Genomic DNA, 27,718 nt, shown 5'->3' on the forward strand with positions numbered 1-27,718 from the left:
CTCTTGCTAAGTGCGAGATGAAACGAAAAGGACAATTTAATTATTAAATTGATATCTAATTTTTTAATGCATAATGAGGGCGCGGAATGAATGCAAATGCAAATCGCGAGCCGAAATTTTTGATAAACTGTCATGAAAAAAGGATTAGTTTGCTGTGTAATCAATATATTGACACATACATAACTCGCGGCCAATTAAAATGCGAGCGCGCAGCGCTAGCTGATACGTTTTGACATGCAATCAGACCTGAAGGGATATTTTGAAAACTTTATGGAATACACGAAAATAATAAGAACCTGATAAATCAGAATTTGCGAGCGCGCAGCGCGAGCAGAAAATGTTAATATTCAGACCACAAAACTGACATTTTTACAGAGCACTTTATAAAAATCAAATTGTAAATCACACGAAATAATGAAAGTTTGATTTCCGAGGTGAAATATGTTTTGTATATATTGACTTCCAAACTTGATTTTTGAGCTCGATATTGAACCAGTTACGCAAATCATCTAACAGTGCGAGCGCGAAGCGCGAGCGAAAATTTTATATAGTAACATAGGCCTATAATATGAAAGATTCTTTTCATTTTCCAAGTCTTCCTCTCATTTTAATCTTTTTTTTATTCACTCGTCTTTATTCCTCCTCTTCTTTGTTCTCCTCTCTTAATTTAAACTTTTTTTTTCTTTCTTTCCCTTTTTTTTGCTCCGCCAATAGGGGGGGGGTGGTCCTTCGGTCCCCCCTCACTGGATCCGCCTATGCTATAGCCTCTTGTCGAGGCCCTGGCGGCTGTTTCCCGAGCGAAGCGAGGGATTTCCTAATCCTGCGAATTAGGCCTGGCGAGCGCAGCGAGCATGCATCTGCTCGCCCTCTGCTTCGCTATATCCCTCGCTTCGCTCGGAAAGGCTTCCGACAGCGCCTCTATCATATCATCGCGTTGTTGCGCAAGCAGCTATCAGCTGCTGATATGATTTCATCATATCCAATTCCAAGCAAGCTACTTCCGGGTCATCTCATATCACAGGTCAATCACATGTGGAAAAAATGGCGATGGAGACACCGGCAGTGGACAATCTGGCAGTACAAGATTTGGACAATTTGGTATGTATTATTTTCGAGATCAAACTAAGACTGGTACATCTGAAATGTTAGGTCCTGTCGAAGAAATGCATGTCGTAAAAATTGAAATTGGTCACATTGAGACTCTTTGCGTGTTTTCCGTCGATGCCCCTGGCCTAGGGCCAGGCTAAGTTTACGAGACGGAAAGAATAGATCGTCGTTAAGCCAGGCGCAGCCGCGGCACGCGGCGAGGTGCGTGCAATTGGCTGGCACTGCCACTGCCTGGCATAGACAGCTGGCACTCCTGGCAGCCGTCTGTTTCGAGGATTTTTAAAACATTTTTTAAATTTTTTTAATTTCTCCTCGTACACACACGTCTCGCGGCGCTAATGCAGTTTCGCACCGGTCGATTACCAGCACACCTCAGTCACAACTCAGTCTCAGTCGCGTTTTGATGAAAATATATTATAAATTTAAAATTAGTCAGTGCTGCCAACAAACGGATATCCGAACGGTTTCCGCCCGCGTGGATAGCCTGGAGGCTTCTGGGGAGTAAAAGTCATCTACTATACGTAGGCTTACTCCCCCATGAACAGTAGAGGCGCACGTAGTCTTGAGGACTCCCATGATGATGTTTTATCAATCTGACATATACTTCTTATCATGGGACTGGAGTCTTGAACAGGGTTTCATATATACACGTAAGCGAAGGAAGTACACAAAGATGGATTTCCCCAGGAAATCCATCTTTGTGCACTAGAATCGCACGAAATAGGTTTATTTTTTTAATTTCTACACCTTCCCACGCGTAATGCGTAGGAAGGTTTTACAAATGGTCACTTAAAAAGTATAAAAAATAGGGTTTCTTACCAGACTGATGTCGCGAAGACCCCCTCGTTCCACATGTAAACAACGCAAATACAATGGCTACGACCCTTGAACTGCTTATGTATTACGTAGGTATTACGTACTTTCGATGCACGATGCCGTTTTGAAAAACAATTCATAGAAAAAAAAAATTTTTTATGAATATTAAAACCTATTACGTGATTATAAATAATTATTATCTTACTACTAATTATATATAATCACGTAATAAGTTTTAATATTCATAAAATATTTTTTTTATCTATGAATTGTTTTTCAAAACGGCATCGCGCATCGGAAGTACGTAATACATAAGCAGTTCAAGGGTCGTAGCCATTGTATTTGCGTTGTTTACATGTGGAACGACTCCATTGTTATTGCAACCTAGTTACGTGATGCGTATAGAGGGCGGCAAAATCATGAGCGATGCTAGATTAAAAAGTGCTAAAATGTCCCGCTTCAACTTGCTAGTTGCAGCAAGTTAGAGATTGCGTGTGTCATGTTGTTTCTTGTAATTTATTCATCAAATTATTTATTATTTCGTAAAATCAAATGTGCACCATTTACAATTGAGCTACATGTACCGGTAGCAATATTCATAAGGAAGTGAAGGAAGAGGTTTCAAAGTGATCATATTAAAGCCCAATGATCACTGTGGCATTTTATCAACTGCTTAGCTTCAATCTCTATGGAACACTTCATTCAAAATCATCCCTACCTTTTGCCCACCCACGGGTACATTACCGCCGCCGTGCACCTATTTAAAATGAGATAAACTTTGGATATGAAACTTACCTAACGATATGAAGCCAATTTCAATTCCTCTCTGTCTTTCTGGTACTTTATATTGATGATTTTTCTTGATGTCGAAGCAGGCATGGAGCTAATTCGCTGGTTTTCTCTATACGCACAGAGAGGGCGCGCGATATTATTTAATAAACTTGTTTACGTCAGATCAGCTGTACTGCTGGTTGCGTTCTAGGCGCTCCGCATTTTTTTTCGCTGTTCAGCGTTATTTTATGATGTAGCGCCATCAGCGATTATACGTGAGATGCAACCTGTTGATTTTTTTGGTACAATTTCCTATTATGCGCCGACGACTTGAATCTAGACTGTTCGATAGGAAAAATTTGCATTTCGATTGTTTGCGTAATTTCCACCGCAGTATTAAGGATCGGACGGAGTGTCTTGGCTGAGATTTGGAGGTAAGCGTTGAAAATCCCTTTTTATAAATACGTTCAAGCACATTTTGAAAATTAAATGATAAGATTGAGATGAATAAATTTAGTATAATGTGAAGATTTTGGCGTGTTTCATTCTCTCACATTCGTGTGATGAATGAAAACGTCAAAATTCATTATGAAATGACATGCGTTGTGCGTGGTTAGTACTAAGCCTGAGTCATATCGATTATTTTGAAAACCGGTGTTCGACAGCTTTAATTTGATCGAACATCGATGAATCGAATTTTGAAGGCGCGGCGGGGAAAATCGAGTCAATATTTTTTTTGCTCCGGCCGTCGCGTCGATGCGCTATGCACGCATTGCATGCACTGACGGTATGCGCTGGCTGGGTGAGCGTTGCACAAGCAGATGACAGAGCAAAGTTCGTTTGTATTTTCCATGATCACAAAACACAAAAAAGCCGGGGACCAATGCAGAATTCTTCCCAAAATATCATCAACAATGATATTTGCAGATGACAATATATAAGTTTAATGAAACAATATCAAAGACATGAGTCACGCAGAGTCGAACCGAACGATTTTTGGTCAACTAGCATTCGCGATCCAGACTCGCACGTGCACACACCAGCCGCGGCCAGCGTCAGCAAAAAAGTGCAACCAGTGGGAGCACTGTAACTTGCCTGAGATTGTGTAGTTAGATCCAAAATGAGCTCCAAATTGATGGGAATAAATACGTAATTTTCTCTGGATGGTCATTTGAATTGGTATTCAATGCTGATATAATGATTGTGAGGAAAGATTGTGGAATATGAGTAATGACGATGTTCGAGAATTAATCCTGATATGATAATCCATATTTTTTTAATTAAGACACAAGACAAGAGCATGCGATCGAAATAAATATGTCTCGGATCGAGCACTAAATTCATATGAATTATTATTGGATGTTAAATAATTACGATTTAATAAGATTTTATGGCCATATTAAAGATATTGACAATGTCAGCAAAGCATGTCATGTTCATATGGAAGTATTTATAGTATTATACTGGCATTATTTTTTATTTTTATTCCATCTCTGGCCTGGACGTCTCCGGAGCTAGCTAGCTCCGAGAAGCACAATGCGCATGCGCTTTCGTTGACGTAGGACATATTTTCCATTCATGAAAATCAGAGCCCGAAGTTGGGCACAAATTAGCTTCAAATTGATGGAAAAAAAATATCACGCAATTTACTCTGTTTTGTCATGTAAAATGTCATATGGAGATATTACGATCTTGAAAAAGTTTCTGCATGTTGACAATGTTCGAGAATCAATCCTGACGTGATAATTTTTTTTTTTAGACAAGTGCACTCGCTCAAGTCGATCGTCATGTGATGTCCGTCATTGAAAATTGAAACGAAATACAAACGTTTCACATCAAGCTCTAAATTCATATTAATGATTATCATATGCAAATTATTGTCAAATATTACGATTAAATAATGTTCTATGGTCATGATATTAATATTGTTCATGAAACAAAGGTTTATTTTTCGTTGATTGCGTCAATTTCCCGGCCATTTTCTGTTTTGATTAAAGCACAGTACAGCGCATGCGCTGCACGATCGATGATTTCCATTCATGAATTCATCGTGCATAAATTATCTCTGCACGAGCAGACGAGTAAGACTCGAACTATGATCGAAATAAACTTCAAATTAATGGTGAATAGGCATCATAATTACACAATCGGTTTCATTTTGGGGGGAATACAAATCAAGTAAGTAGTACTAGTAGTCAGGATGGACATTTCTGTTTATTTTGATGATTGATTGTGTGAACCAAACGAATCGGCCGGCCGACGTATTATTATTATTTTTTTTCGATGCACCGATTTTGCAAAATCTGCACCGGCGCTCGATGACATCGATTGAACACCGATTTTTAAATCGATTCGACTCAGGCTTAGTTAGTACAACTAACCTCGCATGCTTGTGTGAGTGCTTTTGCCCCAACACCTTCAACGTTTTCACAGTACATGTTCTTCTAACCATTGTGGGAATGTAACAAAGAACATCTATCTCATGCCAAACATGTGCTCAACCAAAATTGCAGCTAAATAGTTCTGAACTTTAAATCCATACTTTCACTTCTCAACATTAGTGGAGGGTACCTACGACTTGCCGTATATGTACTGTGACAAAAATAGTGATATCATATTCTTTTTAATTCTGCAGGATATTTCCAAGTTGAATCCACTCTCCCCTGAAGTTATAAGCAGACAAGCAACTATTAATATTGGTAAGTTTTTTCCTTTTTGTCTCACCTGCATAGCAGAGTGAGACTATAGGTGCCGTTTTTCCGACGGCAGCGTCTACATGAAATCTTAACCGAGGGTTAAGTTTTTGAAAAGGCAGCATAACTTAGTTTCGGCGATATCAGTCTGCTTGTAGCCCTCCTGTCGCAGTGCTACCACTCTCTCGCGTATTGCTGTTGCCGTTGGACCAGGCATAGTCCAGGGAACGTCTCTACCGATTTTTATTTCAAATGGTACAAGGAACTAGAAAAAATGCAACCTTCTTATACACAGTGCTAAATCAGGGAAAGGGACAGAATATCATATGCATAGGCTTTTGTAGTCTACAACAAAAGAATTTATTACGTAATCAAAATTTCTCATGTTATAATGTCACCTGTGTAATGGGGAAACGTTATGTAATATCTCAATTACCATTTTGTCTACGCTTAGCCTTTCAAATACCAACAAAACTGTCGATTTTTATTCAAAAATATTTTATTCCACCTTTATGACCAACAGTGTAGTAAGATATTCCATGTCTCAATATTGGCATCAAATTCTACTACGTTTTATTCCAAAATCGGGTCGCAGACCAATCGTAAGGTGTGCGGTCACCTTAAGGTTAAGTTTTTGAAATGTCATAACCTAGAAAGTATATGGACCTAGTTCGTGAAACTTGGTTATTACGGTAATCAAATATTTCTTAACATCCTGCATGAGTTTCAGGTCACATGACCAAGGTCAAAGGTCATTTAGGGTCAATGAACTTTGGCCAAGTTGGGGGTATTTGTTGAATTACTGTCATAACTTTAAAAGTTTGTTGATCTGATTCATAAAACTTGAGTCAGTTGTTTGACCATGATTCACTTGGCTTCAGATTTCATTTGAATATCCAGACTTTGTATGAATGCTAAAAGAAATAACATTATATGACTCTCAAGATTATGAAATAATGCGTGTACTTCTCCCAATGCAAGTCTCCCATTTTATTTATGTTCATGCTACTACATGTAACTTCATATTCATGTACATAGATTTCAATTCTTTTCTTGTTTTCTTGCATTGACAAATAAATTTTAATAAAACATGTTGGATTTGATTGCATTTCTTGATTGTAATAAAATGCACTTTCCGATGGGGTACATTCATTGATAATGGAAGCGGTCGGGAGCCTGTGTGTTCGACCATAGAATATCAGCACCATTTACACATGTATATGTACCATCAACGTGACATCTAATGCAATGAAGTCATGCTATGTTTCCTACCTACCACAGGTACAATTGGTCATGTAGCCCATGGTAAATCCACAGTCGTGAAGGCCATCTCAGGTGTTCAGACTGTCAGATTCAAGAACGAATTGGAAAGAAATATTACCATTAAGCTCGGCTATGCAAATGCAAAGGTAAGATCTGGCATACTGCCCGCATTGAATAGGTCCTGTTTACAACAGATATTCTTTTATATAGCTCATTAATCTATTAAATCCTGTGCAAACTCTTCACTTGAGGAAAGTGGGTCTGATTAAATGCAGCCTAAAATCCCTGCTAGTGACTTGTGTAGAGAAGGTCCCTCGAAAGTTGTTTTCATGCTAGTCTTGTATGGAGACCCACTTTTGAATCAAATGTTCAGTCAAGGTCTGTGCATGCAGACTAGTGTAAAGAGTGCATGTATACCAGTCATTTATTACAGTCGCACACACACACACAAACAATATTGTGATAAACACTCTACACAACAAGTATTAATATCATAAAGCATGGTAATACTATATGTGATAAATACAATTTTATTCAATATGCATGTACGAGAAAGCTTCTCTCTCAGCTCTTCATATACTTTATACTGAGATGTTATTTGATTAGAAATGACAAGTCAGTTTGTAAAACAGGAAAGGAAAATATGATTTGAAGACAAGAAATCAGAAATTGCAGATCGAAAAAAAAGTGAAGTGTTGTTTTGCACTGGAGATAAAGCCGGGATAATGATAGATGCGCTTTGTATCCTTTGGTAAAAAGTGCTATTTAAATCCAGCTGTTATCAAAATAATAATACCAACATGCTTATATAGTGCATATCACTGCCAAATGTGTCCCTATACGCTCAATTGGATATCATTACCCTGGCTTTAGCCCCGCAGCCTTTTACAGCGTGGTGGCATTTCAAGAAATAAATTCCTGCCAGGTACCCATTTATCTTACCTGGGTTGAGTGCAGCACAATGTGGATAAATATCTTGCCGAAGGAAATTACGCTATAGCTGGGATTCGAACCGGTGACCCTCTGTTTCAAGGTCAGAAGACTAATCAACTGGGCCACAAAGCTATTATCATATTTATTACTATTAACTGATTTGTCTGTTTGGTTCTATTGTCATTACTAGGTATATAAGTGTGATTGTCCTGCTTGCCCTAGGCCAGGATGTTACAGGTCAGCTGGTAGTAATAAAGATGACTCCTTTGCCTGTGATAGACAAGGCTGCTCAGGCAGGTTTAGATTACACAGGTAAGTTTGCACCTTTTGGGGTTGGTTGCACAAAAGGGTTCCATGACATTTGCTCCGGCGACAATTGCCTCGCTCTAAATTCCACACATTAATCGAATGACCAACTTCAACCCTTCGTTTAACACTATACCCCACCTTAAACCTATCATAAAACCCTGTTGCAATCCTAACACTACATCTTAGACGAAATTAAGCCTGGGGCAATTGTTGCAGATGCAAATGTTGTGTCACCGCACAATATTTTTATAAAATGAAAATCAAATAGCTTTTTTTTTGTTGTTGCATTATTTATTATATTGCAAAAATTGGTTTTACATGTATGACATTAGCTTCGCCGACAATTGTTCCAAAGGAAAATCTGCACATTAAGCCAAACATAAAATCTAACCTCCAAATCTAAATAAACCCTTATCATTATGTTTACTTTACTCTGAACCAAAACCTCTATTGCAATCCTAACTATAACCCTATGGCCTCTTGAGATATTAAGATCGGAGCAATTGTCGCAGGAGCAAAAGTCGTGTCACCGTGAAAAGTAGGTAAAAATCTTGCAGGTCAAACTACTCCCATCAGTTTTAACCAGTGCTCATGAAATTTGGCTCACACATTGATTTTGAGGTAGAAACGTGCAAGAAATATTTTTGTCCATGTCTTGGAAACTGCATTGGTATGGTAATGGATACCACAGCAATAAACATGGAAACATCATTCAGAAAAGGGGGCATTTACCCTACAATCTCTGCTTTTTAGTTGTTCTCCTTCCTTTCCAGTTTCATGCTGTTATAATATGTTGTACAAATTGATTTAAAGCTATATGTTTAGATTTAACTATCAATGAAAATATGAGAAAGAGATGGAAAGAATATAATGGAATTTAATTGAATATATATTTTATTTTGCATTGCAGATTTATCGTAGTTTTTCATGTAACGGATGGGGGGCAGAGAGGGAGTGGGGTTGGTGAAAAGAGACAAGGGGGATGCCAAAATAGGTGAAAGGGATTGATGAATTTTTTTTGCATTTCTTTTCTAGACATGTATCATTTGTAGACTGCCCTGGTCACGACATTCTTATGGCAACTATGTTGAACGGAGCAGCTGTTATGGATGCAGCATTGCTGTTAATAGGTAAAAAAAAAATGATGAATTATGTCATAGCATACTGGAACCAGGTTGTCCCCATACAAGCCTACGGAAATGCCAGTATTCAGTAGGTAACATGTAAAATATGGCAACAAATCACAGAGGCACTTTCAAATTGTCCGATGTTAATTACAATGGATATATAAAGGGTCTTACAATCACCAAAATGATTAGAAAGATAAATCTATATTGCAGAGAGTTACCTGTTCTTCACACAGAAGTTCATTTATGGGACCTCACAAAAATTGTGCGGCTCAAACGGTTAAGTTGTTTTGCGGTCACATTTTAAATGATAAATGGTTTTGCTATGATGATGCTTCTGTAATAAATTGAGTGATAACTTTACTACAACTTTGATTCTGAAATGTTTATGTAATCATAGTATACAAATATACAATGACACTCGAGGATCTGGCCAAAACTATTCGCATCGAAGGAACATCACATAGTACTATTCTCCCGAGGGCCATCGGCCCGAGGGAGAATAGTACTATGTGATGTTCCTGAGTGCGAATAGTTTTAGCCTGTTCCGAGAATGGGTCATTGTATATTTGTTTTATATCCCTTCGACTCATATATATTCTTCATACGATATTCTTCGTTGATACCCGACTTTTACAGCGAAACGATTTTTAATAAGTCTATATAGAACAATCGTTGAGAAGTTGAGAAAATATAGTGCCTTGCCGTATGGATCGTCTGTTCAGCAAGCACACCTGGTTAGTGCAGCTCGCCGAAAGTTTCCCCGTGGCATGCAGTGGAGAGTACCGTTGGGCTGAGCAGCGCTCTGCTTGCATCGCGCCGCACAGCTCGCGAATCGAGGTGGGGGGGGTCAAAAAAACGTATAGTTCACTTTTTCCCTAGGGAAAAAATGGACTATGCGTGACGTCAGCAAGGAAAATAAACTATTTCATGGCAAATGTTTTTCGTAGTAAAACTATTCTTTTTCTCCTTTTGTACACTCTCAATACAACAATCTTAAGCAAAGCCCCCATCACACTTATTCCGAATCAAGCAGAATTGGCCGGAATGAAAGAACTATTGTTCGACCACCAGTTTGTCATTTAAATCTACTACGAACACCGTTCGAAAATATCCCTCGAATGTTTTGAACATGACCAAAACCTTCGGGACGGCCAAAAGAAATGACAAAAATATTTCGAATGCACTCAGAATGCAGTCAGAATATTTGGAATGCGCCTAGAATGTCCAAGAATGTAGCACGAATTATCAATCTGACTCCATTGAGGTTCATTTTGACTAGTGTATGATGATTCACCTAGTCAATTTACTGAATTTCAACTCCAGTTTGGTGAATTCATAAGTTCCTCCCAAAAATTTCTAGATTTTTTTAATACTTTTTCGTTCCAGCTTCTGCTAGATTCCTGCTGATTCCGAATAAGTGTGATGGGGGCATAAGGGATATAATATAATTAATGCTCAGTTCTTATTACGATACAGTTTCATTAGCATGCAAGCCATCGTGGAACTAAAAACTATTTATCCAAAATTTGAAATATTTATTTAGCCGGCAACGAATCCTGCCCTCAACCCCAGACGTCGGAACATCTTGCAGCCATTGAGATCATGAAGCTCAAACACATCCTGATCCTTCAGAATAAGATTGACTTGGTCAAAGAGAGTCAAGCGAGGGAGCAATACGAACAGATCCTAAAGTTTGTTCAAGGTTAGTTGAAAGGGTTGATGAAGGTTTGGTCTCAAAACCACAGGCTTGGCCCTGGTCAAAGATAGTCAAGCGAGGGAGCAATATGAATCAGGGTTCCCATCCCATCAAGGAAATCAGATAATTGTTTTACTTTTTTCCATTCAGGGAATTGAATAAAAAATACCTCAAATCAGGGGAAAATGCCTCAAATGAGGGATAAATCAGGGAATTTTGATCAGCCCAAAAGTAAAAAGCACAGTAATTCAGTCAGACTCTGTTATATTTTGTTGCATATCAAAACAATGTCTTGGTTATGGTGGTACTAATAAGTTTTACGTAGTTGCTTTTATACTGAAAATACATGTAATTCACTGCAAAAACTTAGAAAATATGCAAAACTGGGAATGGGTTTAAATAATTATCAGGGAATTTTTAAACTTCATCAGGGAATGATGAATAGATCCTGAAGTTTGTTTAAGGTCTGTTGAAATGCAGGTTTGGTCTAAAAACCACAGGCTTGGCCCTGGTCAAAGAGGGTCATGCAAGGGAGCAATATGAATAGATCCTGAAGTTTGTTCAAGGTCAGTTGAAAGGGTTGATTTAGGTTTGGTCTAAAAACCAAAGGTTTAGCCCTGTAATACAGAACTCAATGATTGATTACACAGCTGATCTTCATGATTGATCATAATGTACAATCAATTATAAAAATCAGTGGTATGATCGGTCGCAATGCGTTGTGTTACTGGACTCTCATGAGCTATGTCAATTTTGGCCGAATCCTTTTACTCCACTATTCATCTTGTCTAACTGACTCTTGCTGTACTTGAAAGAAGTACTATTAACCTAGTTAGAAACTTTATAGACAAAATATTGGAACAATAGCTATTGCTTTAGAATTAACTCAGACAGAAGAAAAACTTGTATTATTTGTTTTCAGGTACGGTAGCTGAAGGAGCTCCAGTCATTCCTATCTCTGCTCAGCTGAAGCATAATATAGAAGTCATCTGTGAATATATCACCAAGAAAATACCTATCCCAGTTAGAGACTTTACTTCAGAACCTAGACTAATCGGTAAGCTTCTTCAACAAAATATTACATTCATCTGTGAAATCTTTATTACACAATATGAGCAGAACCAGAGTAGGCTTTTTTGGGTAACATTTGTTAATCTGGTTTCAAAACGTGCGCGAGACTTGAAAGTAATAAGTCAATGAGGGACGCAGTAAACAATTTTGCACAACGAAACGGTCAAGGAAAATGTTGAGGGGGTGGGGATTGATTGCTGCCAAATGGTGAAACAAGTACTTTCCTTTAAAAACATTAAGATTTTTATACCTAGATAAATGTTATGTTTCTAGTTTTAATCGATATCTCCCCCCATCAGTTGGTATAGCATCCATCTTACAACCTGGGGGTCATGGTTCAAACCCTGGCCGCATCAGACCAAAAGACATTAAAAGATAGGAAATGCTGCTACCCTGTTTGGCGTTAAACAATTAAAGGGATAGAGCCTCGTCGATCTGGCGCTGCACAGCGGCTGCCAGGCCCATGATCAATTGGGAAAAATAAAATTTCAGAGTATTTCATTTCTGATGTCTATTTGGAACAATGAAATATTTGTAAAAAGGGATATTTTAAAACTAGCTATTTGTAACACAGTCTAGAAAGACCACACACAGTATTAGTCTGTTTACCCCGGGCTGTGAGATGAGTCCAGATATCCCAGGTCTATAACGGTTAAAAAGAAAGAATATTAATTACTTACCATTGTTGTTGACATCTTCTTTTCAGTGATCCGATCATTTGATGTGAACAAGCCTGGATGTGAGGTGAAGGATCTGAAAGGGGGCGTGGCAGGAGGTAGTATCCTCAGAGGTGTATTGAGGGTGAGATTAATTGACAATCCATAACAGGCTTAGGCTGTGAGATTAAGAATCTAAAAGTGGGCGTGGAAGTTATAGTAGTTAGTATCCTCAGAGGTGTATTAAGGGTGAGATTAATTGACAATCTATAACAGCTTAGGCTGTGAGATTAAGAATCTAAAAGGGGGCGTGGAAGGAGGTAGTATCTTCAGAGGTGTATTGAGGGTAAGATTAATTGACAATCCATAACAGCTTAGGCTGTGAGATTAAGAATCTAAAAGGGGGTGTAGAAGGAGGTAGTATCTTCAGAGGTGTATTGAGGGTAAGAATAATTGACAATCCGTAACAGGCTTAGGCTGTGAGATTAAGAATCTAAAAGGGCATGGCAGGAGGTAGTATCCTCAGAGGTGTATTGAGGGTGAGATTAATTGACAATCCATAACAGCTTAGGCTGTGAGATTAAGAATCTAAAAGGGGGCGTGGAAGTAATAGTAGTTAGTATCCTAAGAGGTGTATTAAGGGTGAGATTAATTGACAATCCATAACAGCTTAGGCTGTGAGATTAAGAATCTAAAAGGGGGTGTAGAAGGAGGTAGTATCTTCAGAGGTGTATTGAGGGTAAGAATAATTGACAATCCATAACAGCTTAGGCTGTGAGATTAAGAATCTAAAAGGGGGCATGGCAGGGGGTAGTATCTTCAGAGGTGTATTGAGGGTAAGATTAATTGACAATCCATAACAGCTTAGGCTGTGAGATTAAGAATCTAAAAGGGGGCATGGCAGGGGGTAGTATCTTCAGAGGTGTATTGAGGGTAAGATTAATTGACAATCCATAACAGCTTAGGCTGTGAGATTAAGAATCTAAAAGGGGGCGTGGATGGAGGTAGTATCTTCAGAGGTGTATTGAGGGTGAGATTGACAATCCATAACAGCTTAGGCTGTGAGATTAAGAATCTAAAAGGGGGCATGGCAGGGGGTAGTATCTTGAGAGGTGTATTGAGGGTGAGAATAGTTGACAATCCATAACAGCTTAGGCTGTGAGATTAAGAATCTAAAAGGGGGCGTGGAAGGAGGTAGTATCTTCAGAGGTGTATTAAGGGTGAGATTGATTGACAATCCATAACAGCTTAGGCTGTGAGATTAAGAATCTAAAAGGGGGCATGGCAGGGGGTAGTATCTTCAGAGGTGTATTAAGGGTGAGATTAATTGACAATCCATAACAGCTTAGGCTGTGAGATTAAGAATCTAAAAGGGGGCGTGGATGGAGGTAGTATCTTCAGAGGTGTATTGAGGGTGAGATTAATTGACAATCCATAACAGCTTAGGCTGTGAGATTAAGAATCTAAAAGGGGGCATGGCAGGGGGTAGTATCTTCAGAGGTGTATTGAGGGTAAGATTAATTGACAATCCATAACAGCTTAGGCTGTGAGATTAAGAATCTAAAAGGGGGCGTGGATGGAGGTAGTATCTTCAGAGGTGTATTAAGGGTGAGATTAATTGACAATCCATAACAGCTTAGGCTGTGAGATTAAGAATCTAAAAGGGGGCGTGGATGGAGGTAGTATCTTCAGAGGTGTATTGAGGGTGAGATTAATTGACAATCCATAACAGCTTAGGCTGTGAGATTAAGAATCTAAAAGGGGGCATGGCAGGGGGTAGTATCTTCAGAGGTGTATTGAGGGTAAGATTAATTGACAATCCATAACAGCTTAGGCTGTGAGATTAAGAATCTAAAAGGGGGCGTGGATGGAGGTAGTATCTTCAGAGGTGTATTGAGGGTGAGATTGACAATCCATAACAGCTTAGGCTGTGAGATTAAGAATCTAAAAGGGGGCATGGCAGGGGGTAGTATCTTGAGAGGTGTATTGAGGGTGAGAATAGTTGACAATCCATAACAGCTTAGGCTGTGAGATTAAGAATCTAAAAGGGGGCGTGGAAGGAGGTAGTATCTTCAGAGGTGTATTAAGGGTGAGATTGATTGACAATCCATAACAGCTTAGGCTGTGAGATTAAGAATCTAAAAGGGGGCATGGCAGGGGGTAGTATCTTCAGAGGTGTATTAAGGGTGAGATTAATTGACAATCCATAACAGCTTAGGCTGTGAGATTAAGAATCTAAAAGGGGGCGTGGATGGAGGTAGTATCTTCAGAGGTGTATTGAGGGTGAGATTAATTGACAATCCATAACAGCTTAGGCTGTGAGATTAAGAATCTAAAAGGGGGCATGGCAGGGGGTAGTATCTTCAGAGGTGTATTGAGGGTAAGATTAATTGACAATCCATAACAGCTTAGGCTGTGAGATTAAGAATCTAAAAGGGGGCGTGGATGGAGGTAGTATCCTCAGAGGTGTATTGAGGGTGAGATTGACAATCCATAACAGCTTAGGCTGTGAGATTAAGTATCTAAAAGGGGGTGTAGAAGGAGGTAGTATCTTCAGAGGTGTATTAAGGGTGAGATTAATTGACAATCCATAACAGCTTAGGCTGTGAGATTAAGAATCTAAAAGGGGGCATGGCAGGGGGTAGTATCTTGAGAGGTGTATTGAGGGTGAGAATAATTGACAATCCATAACAGCTTAGGCTGTGAGATTAAGAATCTAAAAGGGGGCGTGGAAGGAGGTAGTATCTTCAGAGGTGTATTAAGGGTGAGATTGATTGACAATCCATAACAGCTTAGGCTGTGAGATTAAGAATCTAAAAGGGGGCATGGCAGGGGGTAGTATCTTCAGAGGTGTATTAAGGGTGAGATTAATTGACAATCCATAACAGCTTAGGCTGTGAGATTAAGAATCTAAAAGGGGTAGTTTCCTCAGGTGTATTAAAGGTGAGATTTAACGACAGTCCATAACAGCTTTGTCAAAGACATGATTTTCATTTAGCTTATATTGTAAACAATATTTGTGGAGTGTACACAGATGATGTCACACTAATGGGTATAACAGTGGGAAGCCTGTGTATTAGATCATAAAAACAATTATTAATCAAGGTTTGAAAAACTGACTTTTATCGTTAGTCCTCCAACATGTCATCTTCTGGGAACATTCTATTGTCCTTTGGCATGGTGTCAGTCCACACTTTGCCACTTTCCACCCAGGTAGGCTGTGAATGCCTATGTAGTATGCCTAAAAGTTCAGTCGTTGAACTCTCATAGGAATGCTTCCCAGTGTGTGGAGAAAGTACATAAATTGTTTGTGGGCATGCCAGGATGACTGGGGTAAAAATAAATCTATAAAGCGCTTAGAGATGATCCGATGTAAGTGCTATATGAAAGCAAAATTTGACCATTATTATGAATGTTTTTATATTTGTTGTCCTTCTCCTCCTTCTTCTTGATATTAACATAAATTGCTTTTTCTGTTCCAGATTGGGCAGGAGATAGAGGTTAGACCTGGTATTGTCTCCAAAGATAGTGAAGGCAAGCTTCAGTGCAGACCTATCTTCTCCAAGATTGTCTCTCTTTTTGCTGAGAAGAATGATCTCCAGTTCGCAGTTCCCGGAGGGCTCATTGGTAAGAATTCTAACCATAGCAGCATCAAATGAAGTTATAAATAATGGTATGAATACTAAAACCAAAACTCCAGTCTATTTTGATCCCTACTGTAGGAATAAAGACATAATAAATTCTTAATCTTAATGATGTCATCGTCAGTGCTGCTAGTAGAATCCAATTCGGACTTTACTCCAAGCAACAAAAGGCTTTACAGCAAAGCAGATTAAAGTCTGAATATAATTTCCGTAGCATTATGCCAGACTTTAAATAAAATAACTTTACCTCTTGAAACTTTAATATTCAATGCATAAGAAGAGGTGCGATAACTCAGTCGGTAGAGCGAGGGTTTCGTATTCCGGTGACCCGGGGTTCGATTCCCAATTGGTGTGCTAGTGCCCTTTGGTAAGGCATTTAAATCCTCATTCCCAGGTCCCTCAGAGAGGACCTTAAGCCGTCGGTCCTCTGCTTAAGCGCATTCATGCTTTCTCAGGTAAAAAAAATCACCACCATAAATCATCAAAAATAATGCAATATGTAAAAATAATGTGTTGTAGGTGGATGGTTACTATGTATTATTTGTTCTCTATTGTAGGTGTTGGTACAAAGATCGATCCCACGCTATGTCGAGCCGATCGTCTAGTGGGTCAGGTGCTTGGTGCAGTAGGGGCTCTTCCTGATATATACACTGAACTTGAGATCTCCTACTTCCTTCTCAGGAGGCTGCTCGGTGTCAGGACAGAAGGGGATAAGAAAGGAGCTAAGGTCAGTCAATTGATGAATCTTATCTATGGAATCCATCCTTGTCATAATTTGGTGATGTCAAGCATGGTGTATCTGACTTCGAAATGTCAAATCCTTACAATTTTTCTTGCGATTTGTCTCTGACCGGTCTGCCACTCTCAAGCTGACAAGAGCTGTGACGTCACATTTCCCCTCACTCAGTCGCAGACCAGTCGTAGACCAGTCGGGTCATAAGGTGTGCGGTGGCCTTTAGATATACTGCAGGTTTGCACTTAGGATGACTTTAAGTCAGACTAATATCTTTTTGAAACACCCTATAACTTAACTTAACTTAACTTCTATAATGTCCTTGAGAAAGCCAGTTGTAATTGTATTGCAGTAGTTTCAGTTCAAAATATTTGTTTCAGCCTTTTTGAAATGTTAATGCAATGATGTCACCATGCATCTTGGTTGAAATTTCAGAGTATCTTTCCGCCCTTTCTCACGGTAAAAAAATTGTAATTTGAATGATGATTCCAGTGAAAAATAAGCCTAAAGACAAATTTTTAGCACATGTGAAACCAAACTAGAACATGTTTAGAATCACAAACACTAAACACAGTCACGAATTCAAATTCTACTCCAGAGGTGAATTCCAGTTAAGTTTCACTCAAATTACGGTACAAATTTTGAGTGTGCAAGGCTTAACCCTAATTCTCCCGGGGGGGGGCCATAATGGCCCCCCCCTTGACAATTTTCGCGATATATCTGCTGCGCAAATTTTTTTGACCTCGCCGCTCACTGACTTTTTACTTTCAAGTCTCGCGCAAATTTTGAGACCAAATTTGTGACGCCCGGGTACACGGTTACGACATTACGCAACATTATGTAAGTGCATGTCAGACCCAAAATTGCTCATAAACGTGATTTCATGTACAAATCCAATGCAAATTGTGTATTTAGCCAAAATTCATAAATGTATCATTATTTCTACTTTTACTGATTAAACTGAATTAATTTTGCCTTGTTTATGATCAGAACTAAGTCTGGAATGATTTCCATTGAAAAAACAATAAAAAACAAAAAGTAAAAAAACAAAGAAATACATAAGAAATTAATAAAACAATAAAATACATAAGAAATTGATTTCCGAACCGAAGTTTTTTTTATTGCGATTGTTAAGATTGCTACAAAGATTTTTTTTACCAAAAATTAGCATTCTAGGAGCTTTATTTAGTGAATTATAGCAAAAAGTATGATTTATGCATAAATTAGCATAATTAATTCATATAAAATAAAATCTCATTATTTTGGAAAATTTTACCATACAGCCTTGTAGATTACATCGCACACTACCAGTGTGCAAATTTTTGCGTCGCTCGCGCAATCGGCGGCCGAGATCTTAAGGGGGGGCCATAATGGCCCCCCCCCGGGATTGACAAGAATCAAAATACCCCGGGAGATTGAGGGTTAACCTCCAAAACATCTTTTGGGAGGTGGAACTTACGTGACCTTTCAAGCACTTTTGTAAATAATACAATTGTCTAGCACTCATCATAGTTTGTATTTGCGATGCAGTGCTTTGACAAGTCACCAAGGACACGTACCGCCTTCGCTCGGGAATTTGAATTCAAATCACAGTTTTCGAGTGAGCATGTGAAAGTTCGATTATTCTAAAGATGGATTGCAGTCATCAATACAATGATGATTCAAGATTCTTGTGTGAAAAGGCACTTTGACTTTAGTGAAATGCTTTGGTTAAATGCAATATGACTTAAGGTATTAAATCTGTTCTATCAAAATTTTACTCTTGAACATGCTTTTTACTTCCTGTTTTGTACACAACAAAATTGCAATGTTCAGTAAATGTTACGCAATCCAAATACATTGTAGAATAAGGGGACATATTACTGGGCTTGACAATGGTTTGCGAATACTTTCCACTTTCTATATAGCTAGTTACACTTACCTCTCCCGACTTCTCAGTTGTTGTCTGAGAATCATTGAGTTTCTGAGTAGTTGCGAAGAAATTGTAACATGTTTGCTTACACAAAGTTTCTGACAGCTTTGGAGATTTATTTTGTTTCTTTGACATCATTGCTACTATAGATGTCTAAGAGACTTAGAAGGAAATTAATAGACAACTGGTGGGTTTTTCATAAATATGTTTGCAAGTTGCAACTGATAACCCTTTCTTGTGATAAATGATATATCCTTATGCAGCGGATGTAGCACCCAAGAATGTGTTACAGCAGTGCGCTGGATCATGCATAACATTTCCAAAAGCTTCATTCAAGACCCACATGGCTTGTAGACATTCTCTGATGAGACCTTGGAAGTTGCAGCTTGGTGAGAGTGGAAGCCATAGTCTCTCACAGGGTTTATTCCCAATTTGTCCAATTGCCAACTCGTCTACTATCATTTAGTCTATCATCAGTTTGTCCATTATCCACATTCTCTAATTGCCAATTCGTCCACTCACCATTTTGCCTAATAACCAGTTTGTCCAATAGCCATTTAGTCTATACACCATTTGGTCTAATTGGACTAAGTGTCAATTGTGGAAGATGAATGAAATTGAAATGGATATTAGACCAACTGGTTATGAGACAAAATGTTTTGGACGAAACGGTGATTAGTCGAAGTGATGATTGAACCAAATGGTTGTTAGACAAAATGTTGATGGACGAAATGGCATTAGACCAAATGAATGTAGACAGTGTGGTGAGTGGACGAGTTGGTAGACGAATTGGCAATTTACCTCTCACTGAGAAGTCGCCTAGGTCCTGTAACACAATGGTTAGCGATTTTACATTACAACGTGGAGAAGGTTTACAGTTCACCATGTGTAATATGAAGTAGGGAAGGAAATACAGGTAGAAAGATTGAAGGAGTGACTGTCGGGCAGGTTGACTGTCCTGAAGACGGACAGTCAACCTGCCCGAAACGTTGATTAACCTCTCTTCACTTCATCCTGCTACTACTCAAACCATCGCTACTCAAGCCATATTTAGTTCATCTCATCTGGTTTACAGTCCTTTTCAGGACTTCACTCACTTTCAAGAAAAGAATACTTCTAATTTCCTCTTTTAATCCTCGTCTTTCCATTTCAATTTTTCTGCCTGTATTTCCTTCCCTTCTTCATATTACACATGATGAACCGTTAAACTTCTCCACGTTATAAACTCCACCATGCAAACCTACAAAGATCATCTCATTATACATTGTAGTCAATGCAATCAATGAAAAAAAAAAATGTCCTAGAATGATTGTTGAGCTTTGTGTTATGGGCCCCTAGACTCAATTGTACCTTCCTTTGATGAGATACTTGAGATACATTATCCACTGTTCTGCCATTTTATTCTGTCCCTTCAGGTTCAAAAGCTGACCAAGGGGGAAGTACTCATGGTCAACATTGGGTCCTTGTCGACGGGAGGACGCGTCCAAGCCGTCAAGGCTGATTTGGCCAAGGTTGTTTTGACCATTCCTGTCTGCACAGCTATTGGAGAGAAGATTGCCCTCAGTAGGAGAGTTGAGAAACATTGGAGGTACGTATCATATTCACTGCTCAACATACGGCAAACAAAGGGGGGTGTTTGCTACTGGAGACCTTTTCGCAGGATCTCCACAGCGGAATACGAGCAATCACATGTGGAATATGATTAATGGGGCTTTCACAATTGCTCGTGCTATCGTTTGCGTTCACTTGGTTAAAATATATGTTTTCTCCACTCACCTCTTTTAGATTTACCACATTTGCTTATTTACATGTATACTATGGTTTCTTCATAATACACCCCCTCTCTTCTATATTTGCTTTTACCTTTTTAGGCAATTTGCTTCCTCTTTTTCACATATACAGGTTTTTTTTTTTTTTTTTTTTTTTTTTTTTTCCCTACTATATAGTCTTATGTTTTTTTCCCGTCACACCTAGCGGATTACAATATCAGTTACACCATATATGTATTTATATATTTTTTCATATACATTTCTTTTTTGGATATATTTATATACATATCACTTATAGATACATAGTTACACTTACCTTCTTCTCTTAGTTTGTCTAATGCTTTATCATATATACTTTTGCACATTATCAGTTGTTCCCCATTCTTTTTCTTTTTTTCCCCCACTCTTATGCACCAGTTTATTAAGCCTTTCTTTGTAACCTGTTTGACCCACCTCTCACTAATTCTCTTGTTTTTCATCCCATTATCACTGTTTTGTTCCAGATCCTGTTTGATGTTGCCTGCCTCATTATTTTAATCCCTCTTGGCTTGAGGTCTTTTACTGGCCTTACTTACACTAACTTCCCTTTGTGTCTGCCTACTCCTTTTCTTTCATCCCCTTCACTAACCTGATTGGTCTTCTCTACTCACTAATGCCTCTTTTGTCTCCTTGTTTCTAGTGTTGCTGTAGCTTGTTTGTGGTCTATATTATGGTTGTTCCACTTTATATGTTTGTCATTTTGCCTCCGACGAAGATTCTGCTAGGATCGAAAGCTTAGGCCCCTTTTTGACTTACAATATATGTTGCACAGAATCGCAACAGTTGTAAGCAGTCGCACCACTAAGGGGCTTTACAAAGAGAAAAACTGGAGGTGTCTTGGTCTTGTGGTTCTGGCTCTTTCAATCGGAGGGACATGGGTTCAAATCCCAGCCATGGCGTGTTCTCCTTCAGCAAGAAATTTACTTACAATGTGGTGCATTCAACCCAGGTTAGGTGAATGGGTACCCGGCAGGATTATTTCCTTGAATGCACTGAGCGCTGGAATGCAGCTCGAGCTGAAGCCTGGAATATAACAATAGTGTGCATCGCAATAGATTATATCTAGATAGAAATATTTTTATTATTGAAATTTGAAAAACCATCTCCTTGGTAATGCAGTCGTTGAATGAAAACGATTGAACTTTAGATGATCGTTACACTTTTTAAATTGGCAGTGCAATGGAAACTCTGAAATCACTGTAATTTTTCAAAGCAATGTTGCAATTACATTAATATTCATTTTGACTTGTGTCTTAATCATCTTTAAACTATGCTGTAGGTAATAGGGTAAAAAATAATTGTTGACAAATTTATGTGTTAATATAATATGCAACATTTATGTAGCGCTTAATACAAATGTCTCTAAGCACTGCATACTATTACCCCGGATTTAGCTACCCTAATCGGGCGCTCGAGCATTCAAGGTATTCCTTCCTACCTAGAACCCATTTACTACACCAGGGTGAAGAGTGGCAAATGCAGATAAATGCCTTGCCAAAGGACGACAGTGCCGGATGGGATTTGAACCCCGGACATTGTGGTGCAAAGTCCGGAGACTTATCCACCGAGCCACAACACTTCTAAAGAATTCAGATTAAAGGGATATTCATTCTGACAACAAGTTCAATTAATGATATTAGAGTAAAATTTTGGTTGTTTTATGAATATCCTTATAAAAAATAATAGTGTTAATATTTTAAGAAATTTTGTGACTTCACTGATGAGCATCTCCATATCATGTAACATAAATTCCCCAAAATGTCATTTAAAAAAAGGTAAATAAAAAAATGTGTTTTTATTTATGCGGTGGATATATTATTAGGCACGTACTAAGTAATTTCACACCCCCTTCTATAAGGAAAATATGTTTTATTCATGTTCTACTAAAAACTTGGAATTTATATTACATGATATATAGGGAGCTGCTCACATAAGATGTCACAAATGAAAAGCGTAAAAAAATTTATCCATTAATAGATTTTCATCAGACCTTCAAGCAACACTTTTCTCTAATTTTTCTGCTTTTATTAAAGGCCTTGTTAATGTTGATACCGCATGGATAATTCCAGACCAACACGCTAGATCCATGTTTTAAAAGATATAGCATGTGATTAGCAATTTAAAACATTGATAGTTCTCTATAAAGGTCAAATCCACCCCCCAAAAATGTTGATTTTAATCAATAGAGAATAATCAAACAAACTTAACGCTGAAAGTTTAATCAAAATCGGATATAAAATAATAAAGTTCAGACAATTTAAAGTTTCGCTTATTTTTCACAAAACAGTTATATGACTCAGTGACATGCAAATGAGAGAGTCGATGATGTCACCCACTCACTATTTCTTTTGTTTTTTATTGGTTGCTTGATACAATATTTCAATTTTTACAGATTTGACAATAGGGACCAACTTGACTAAACCATAAAATGTTAAAACAATGGCAATACCAAATGTTTAGGGAGGAATTAAAGTTTGTTACATAGGAAAATGGGGAGAAAATTAGAATATTTCATATAATGAAATACAAAGGAAATAGTGAGTGAGTGATGTCATCAGTCCCCTCATTTGCATACCGACCAGGATAACAATATAACTGTTTTGTAAAATTAAGCGAAACTAAAAAGTGTCATAACTTTCTTATCTTACATCCGATTTTGATGAGATTTTTAAGTGTTAAGCTTGTTGGAATTTTCTCTTTTTATTCAAATCAACTTTTTGTTGAGGTGGACTTGTCCTTTAAAAAACAACAGGGGTTCAAAAAAGCCAGTTCAGAGTTCCATTCTGTACATGATCAGAAGAAGGTCATTTGTACTAAAATGACATGGTGGTTTAATATTAAGTGACATAAGCAACAACTTTGAAGTCTGAATTATTCATATATTCTTTTGAATTGTGTTTTTCATTAGATCCACAAAAAACAATGTGTCCACTGGCGACTGGTATTACACATTCGGCCAAGTACATAGTTATAACAACATGCTAATGCATTCAAAGTAGGAATGTAACAAATACCTTCATAGAGTGTTCATTGGTGTGCTATTCTAGTCATCTGGTCTATGCAAAGACATAATATCTTGCTTTAAATCTGCCTATCATAAGGAAAGAAATGAAAGGTCATTTGACCAAAATTGCCCATGAGATAACTCTGAACTGGTCTATTGCACTGTAAATTTTCTATCATGAATTCAGTAAACAATTTCAAGGTCATTCCTATATGAATGTCCTTGTATTGAATCAATCTTTGCAATGCATAAATTTCTTACAAAATACCCGTGAAGGAAGTTTTTTTTTAAAATAGAATCGTAACTTGTTGATTTTTCTTTAAAGATCATAATTGCCTATCAAACTGAAAATTATTCCCTGCATTCAAATTGTTAGTGAAGTGACTGAATGTTCTTACTCTTCTTTCAATTTCCAGATTGATCGGGTGGGGACAGATCAGGAGGGGTGTCACCATCAAACCCACGACCTTTGACTCATAGAGGCTGACCTAGGTCAACATCAGTAGGAAACACACATCACCATGGAAACCTTCCACTTAATGACAATTCTTCATCGGCACCTGTCTGTATGATTGTGATATCATTTGTTGAGGAGCTTTGCTTATTGTCACTAGACTCTGTTTCACAAAAATTGTTATTGTTATCAAGATACAACATTCTGAAATCCTATCTGTTGACTTTGAGGATTTCTGACACTTTATGCCATCTATATCAGAGCTCTAAACCCTGGACTAAGATTGACTGGGGCTTTTCATTGTCGGCTTTCGTGAATGTTTGCTATGATTATGAAAAGTCTCTATGAAATAATAATAAAATATCTCACTTAAATTTTTGTGAACACACACTATTTTTTTGAGGCAGTTAAATTGCTATCTTGTTCCCAGCAGTATATGCCTCTTACTGTTCTTACAGTACTGATGAGATGAGATATCAGTTTGTGTTTTAATCAGTGTTTACTGTGTAACAGACCCCCAAAGAACCTTTCAACATAATCTCTTATTTGAATGAGCTCATAAAGATACAAATATACAAATATTCTTCTCTTTGTTGACAAGTTTGTATTGGGCAATTCTATAAAATTAGTTGGTCTGGAAGGCTCATGTATAGGTCCATACTGAAATTAATTGTCTCAATTTTGTAGTTGGTATGAAATGTTTCAACCCATCTCGGCTTGAGCAATTCATGAAATGAAGTAAGATTGGGGGTTGGATGTGCTACAAGGTCGATTATTCTATGGAATTGATATTATGAATAATCTGTTAATTCAAAGTCTTCTTGGCAGTCAATAATCAAAGTATAACTTTATATCAGTAGAACATTGTTTATAGAATGTTCGCATGTAACAGTCACAGTGATGATACAAACCCCAAATTGAGCACAGTTTTTATGTTTTCATGACATATTGTACCATCGGTCTATTTGGACTCTGGTTAAGTTGGCGCGACTGTGCTATTAGAATGGAATCAAAGATCATGCTTCTCTCCTTTGCTTATTGCACATCAAAAAAGTCATGCGTACCACCATTCCAAATGACTGGACAGCATGAAATATTTCACAGTTTGGTAATAACACGATACAAAGCCCGCTGGATATCCCATGAAGAAGAAGAAAAGTGAAGAATAGTGAGTGTAGAATAGGGAGTGTACAGTATGTATCTGGTTCTATGAATCTAATTCTTTTGTAGATGTGATACATAATTATGGAACATCCTTGTTATTATTATTGTATGAATAAATATATGTTTACAAATCGGTATGTTCTGACAATAACTTTTAATACTTAATTCCTAATACAGCTATGTTATTTAGACCCTTGTCACAGCCAGGGGGGGGGGGCATATCCCCCAGGGGGGCAAGGGGTAGGGTTAAATGACAAATGCAAAGGTGTGTGGTTGGTCTGACCAATTTCCAGCCCATTATGTCATAAAAGAATAGTCCGAAATAGTTTTCTAAAAATCTGATATAAATTGAAGTTGCTTCAGGACAGAATTCCTGGACAGACTATATCCCGAATAGCAACATGCAAAATATGGAAGCATGTGTATATCAAATTCATTTACCTATATCCTCAAAAATATCTGATTCCAATTTTCATTTTGTCTTTATTTATGAGACAAAGAATGTACATGTAGCCTATGACTTGTCTATCAGTTGCTCAAAAAAGAAAAAAAAAATCACAAATTCTGAAAAAATGGCACAGTTTTGGAAAATGCCTTTTCTGCAAAAACTAATTTCCGTGGAGTGTTGTGGCCCAGTTGATTGGTCTCCTGACTGAAAAGGGATCGTGGGTTCAAGTCCCAGCCATGGCATAGTTTCCTTCAGCAAGAAGTTCAGCCACAATGTGCTGCAGTCAACCCAGGTGAGGTAAATGGTTACCTAGCAGGAATTTAATCATTGAAATGCTTGCACACTTTAAAAGGCTGTTTGGCTAAATCAGGATAATACATCCAAGACATGTGGAAGTGAATATTTTATTATCATTACTCAAATTTGTGATAATATCAATTTGGAGGGGAGGGAAATTTTTTGGGAAAAATTGAAAAGTTGTTGGTTCAGCATTGTGTGCATAATAATATACATTGTCATTCCTGAAATACTCCTCAGGGAGTAGAGAATGTGTAAGCCTGAATCTAGTAAGCAGAATAATACATTTTTATCTATAAAACATTTATTGACATCATTGATCAGAGCGTTGACTCTTCAGGCTTTTGCCTCATATCAGTCCCTGACAACTTCCATATTAGGCTTTACATTGTGCAGCCCATATAGGATCAGTCTTCTTTTCAGACCCAGTGACTGGCAACCCTGATTGGTGTACCTAGTACGGTATAAAAGAGGAATGTCCTAACTTGATAAAATGCTATTCAGTTCTCTTTTCCTTTTTTTTTCATTGTATCTGTGACAAATATTTCTTATTTTCTTCTATTTTCCCCTTCATGGAGCATGAAGTTATTTATCTTAATAATAAAAAAAAATACTAAATTAAGTTTTGTTATCTTTTCCAGATAATGTTGATAATCAGTTTTTCAGTTTTTTTTCCCCCACGTACTTGTTACATTGTTAGAAATTAGTTTCCGTGGATGTGGAACTGTTTAATGTTCTACGACATGGGATGTTTGTTATGACATGAATCTTGTGTAGAAATTGAATGAAACATTAAATGATTAAATTGTATTCTATTTTCAGATGATCTTATCTTGGTTTATAAAGTAGAGGAGACAGAGGGTGAGAATATAAGAATACAGAGAAAAGAGAAGTAGGAGAAGAAAAAGAAAGGATTGGAAGAAGAGGATGAGAATGATGCTGATGAGGAACATGAAGGAGTAGTAAAAGGATACAATAAAATACAGGATACAATGGTATTACAATGTGCTTTACATTACATTCAATAAATCACGTAATACATTAAAGATATAATCATAATAAGTCTAGGGAAAACATATGTATATTGACATTTACGACATAATATGAATAGAACTAAGAAGAAAACAGAAATGTCTTTAGTCTGCCTTAAGGGGCTTTCACAATTGCTCGTGCGATCGTTTGCGATCATTAATCACAATATATGTTGCACAGAATCGCAACGGTTGTAAGCAGTCGCTACACCAATTGTGAAAGGGGCTTTACTGAAGGCCTCAACGGAAGGAGCATCGCGAATTTGGGTAGGAAGTCTTCCAGAGAGTGGGAGCGATTGAGGCGAAGGCGGGATCGCCGTATCTCGTGCAGGTGCGAGGTCTAGGTGTGCATGTGCTGGGGAGTGTTTCATCAACATTTTCATCCGACAAGTTGTCAGATCTGACATCTTTCTCTGATGTTGATTGGCTGAGAGGTACTGTTACTATGGTAACTGTCGGATAAAACGTCAGACAAGTCCTTTCATGAAACGCTCCCCCGATGAACGAAGTGTACGGGGACCAGAAGTTGACTTGGGTATGATCAGTGAAGTGAGATATGCAGGTGCGATGTCGTGCTTCGCCGTGAAGGTGAGGAGAAGGATGATGAGGAGCAAGATGAGCAAGAAAAGGAGGAGAAAGAAGAAGAACGAAGGAGAAAGAACAAGAAGAGGAGAAAGAGTATAGAAAAAGGAGGGAGAGTAGGAGAGAAATTGTAATTAAAAAAAATTAAAAGGGTGATTTCAGTACACTTCAGGCATCAGTCTCCTTTTCTTTTCTT

General features: G+C 37.9%; 1 protein-coding gene across 1 annotated transcript; it reads left to right on the plus strand.

Annotated features, from left to right (window-relative positions):
• The first annotated feature begins 824 nt into the window (after positions 1-824).
• Positions 825-26,724, plus strand: LOC129258724 (eukaryotic translation initiation factor 2 subunit 3). The gene is made up of 12 exons (XM_064098792.1): positions 825-1,098; positions 5,330-5,393; positions 6,669-6,796; positions 7,774-7,895; positions 8,928-9,022; positions 10,566-10,724; positions 11,641-11,775; positions 12,496-12,590; positions 15,928-16,072; positions 16,647-16,816; positions 20,150-20,322; positions 23,963-26,724. The coding sequence occupies exons 1-12, from the start codon at positions 1,042-1,044 to the stop codon at positions 24,024-24,026; spliced, it is 1,407 nt and encodes a 468-aa protein (XP_063954862.1). The 5' UTR covers positions 825-1,041; the 3' UTR covers positions 24,027-26,724.
• Positions 26,725-27,718: the final 994 nt, after the last annotated feature.

This window comes from Lytechinus pictus, chromosome 4 (assembly GCF_037042905.1).
Source record: "Lytechinus pictus isolate F3 Inbred chromosome 4, Lp3.0, whole genome shotgun sequence".
NCBI classification, from domain to species: Eukaryota; Metazoa; Echinodermata; class Echinoidea; order Temnopleuroida; family Toxopneustidae; genus Lytechinus; species Lytechinus pictus.

What these genes read in the sequence shown, in the direction of transcription:
- LOC129258724 (XM_064098792.1), top strand. Translation starts at nt 1,042, where the DNA reads ATGGCGATGGAGACACCGGCAGTGGACAATCTGGCAGTACAAGATTTG. An exon ending in GATCCTAAAGTTTGTTCAAG is followed by an intron (nt 10,725 to 11,640) that starts GTTAGTTGAAAG and finishes ATTTGTTTTCAG; the next exon opens with GTACGGTAGCTGAAGGAGCT. An exon ending in TCCTCAGAGGTGTATTGAGG is followed by an intron (nt 12,591 to 15,927) that starts GTGAGATTAATT and finishes TTTCTGTTCCAG; the next exon opens with ATTGGGCAGGAGATAGAGGT.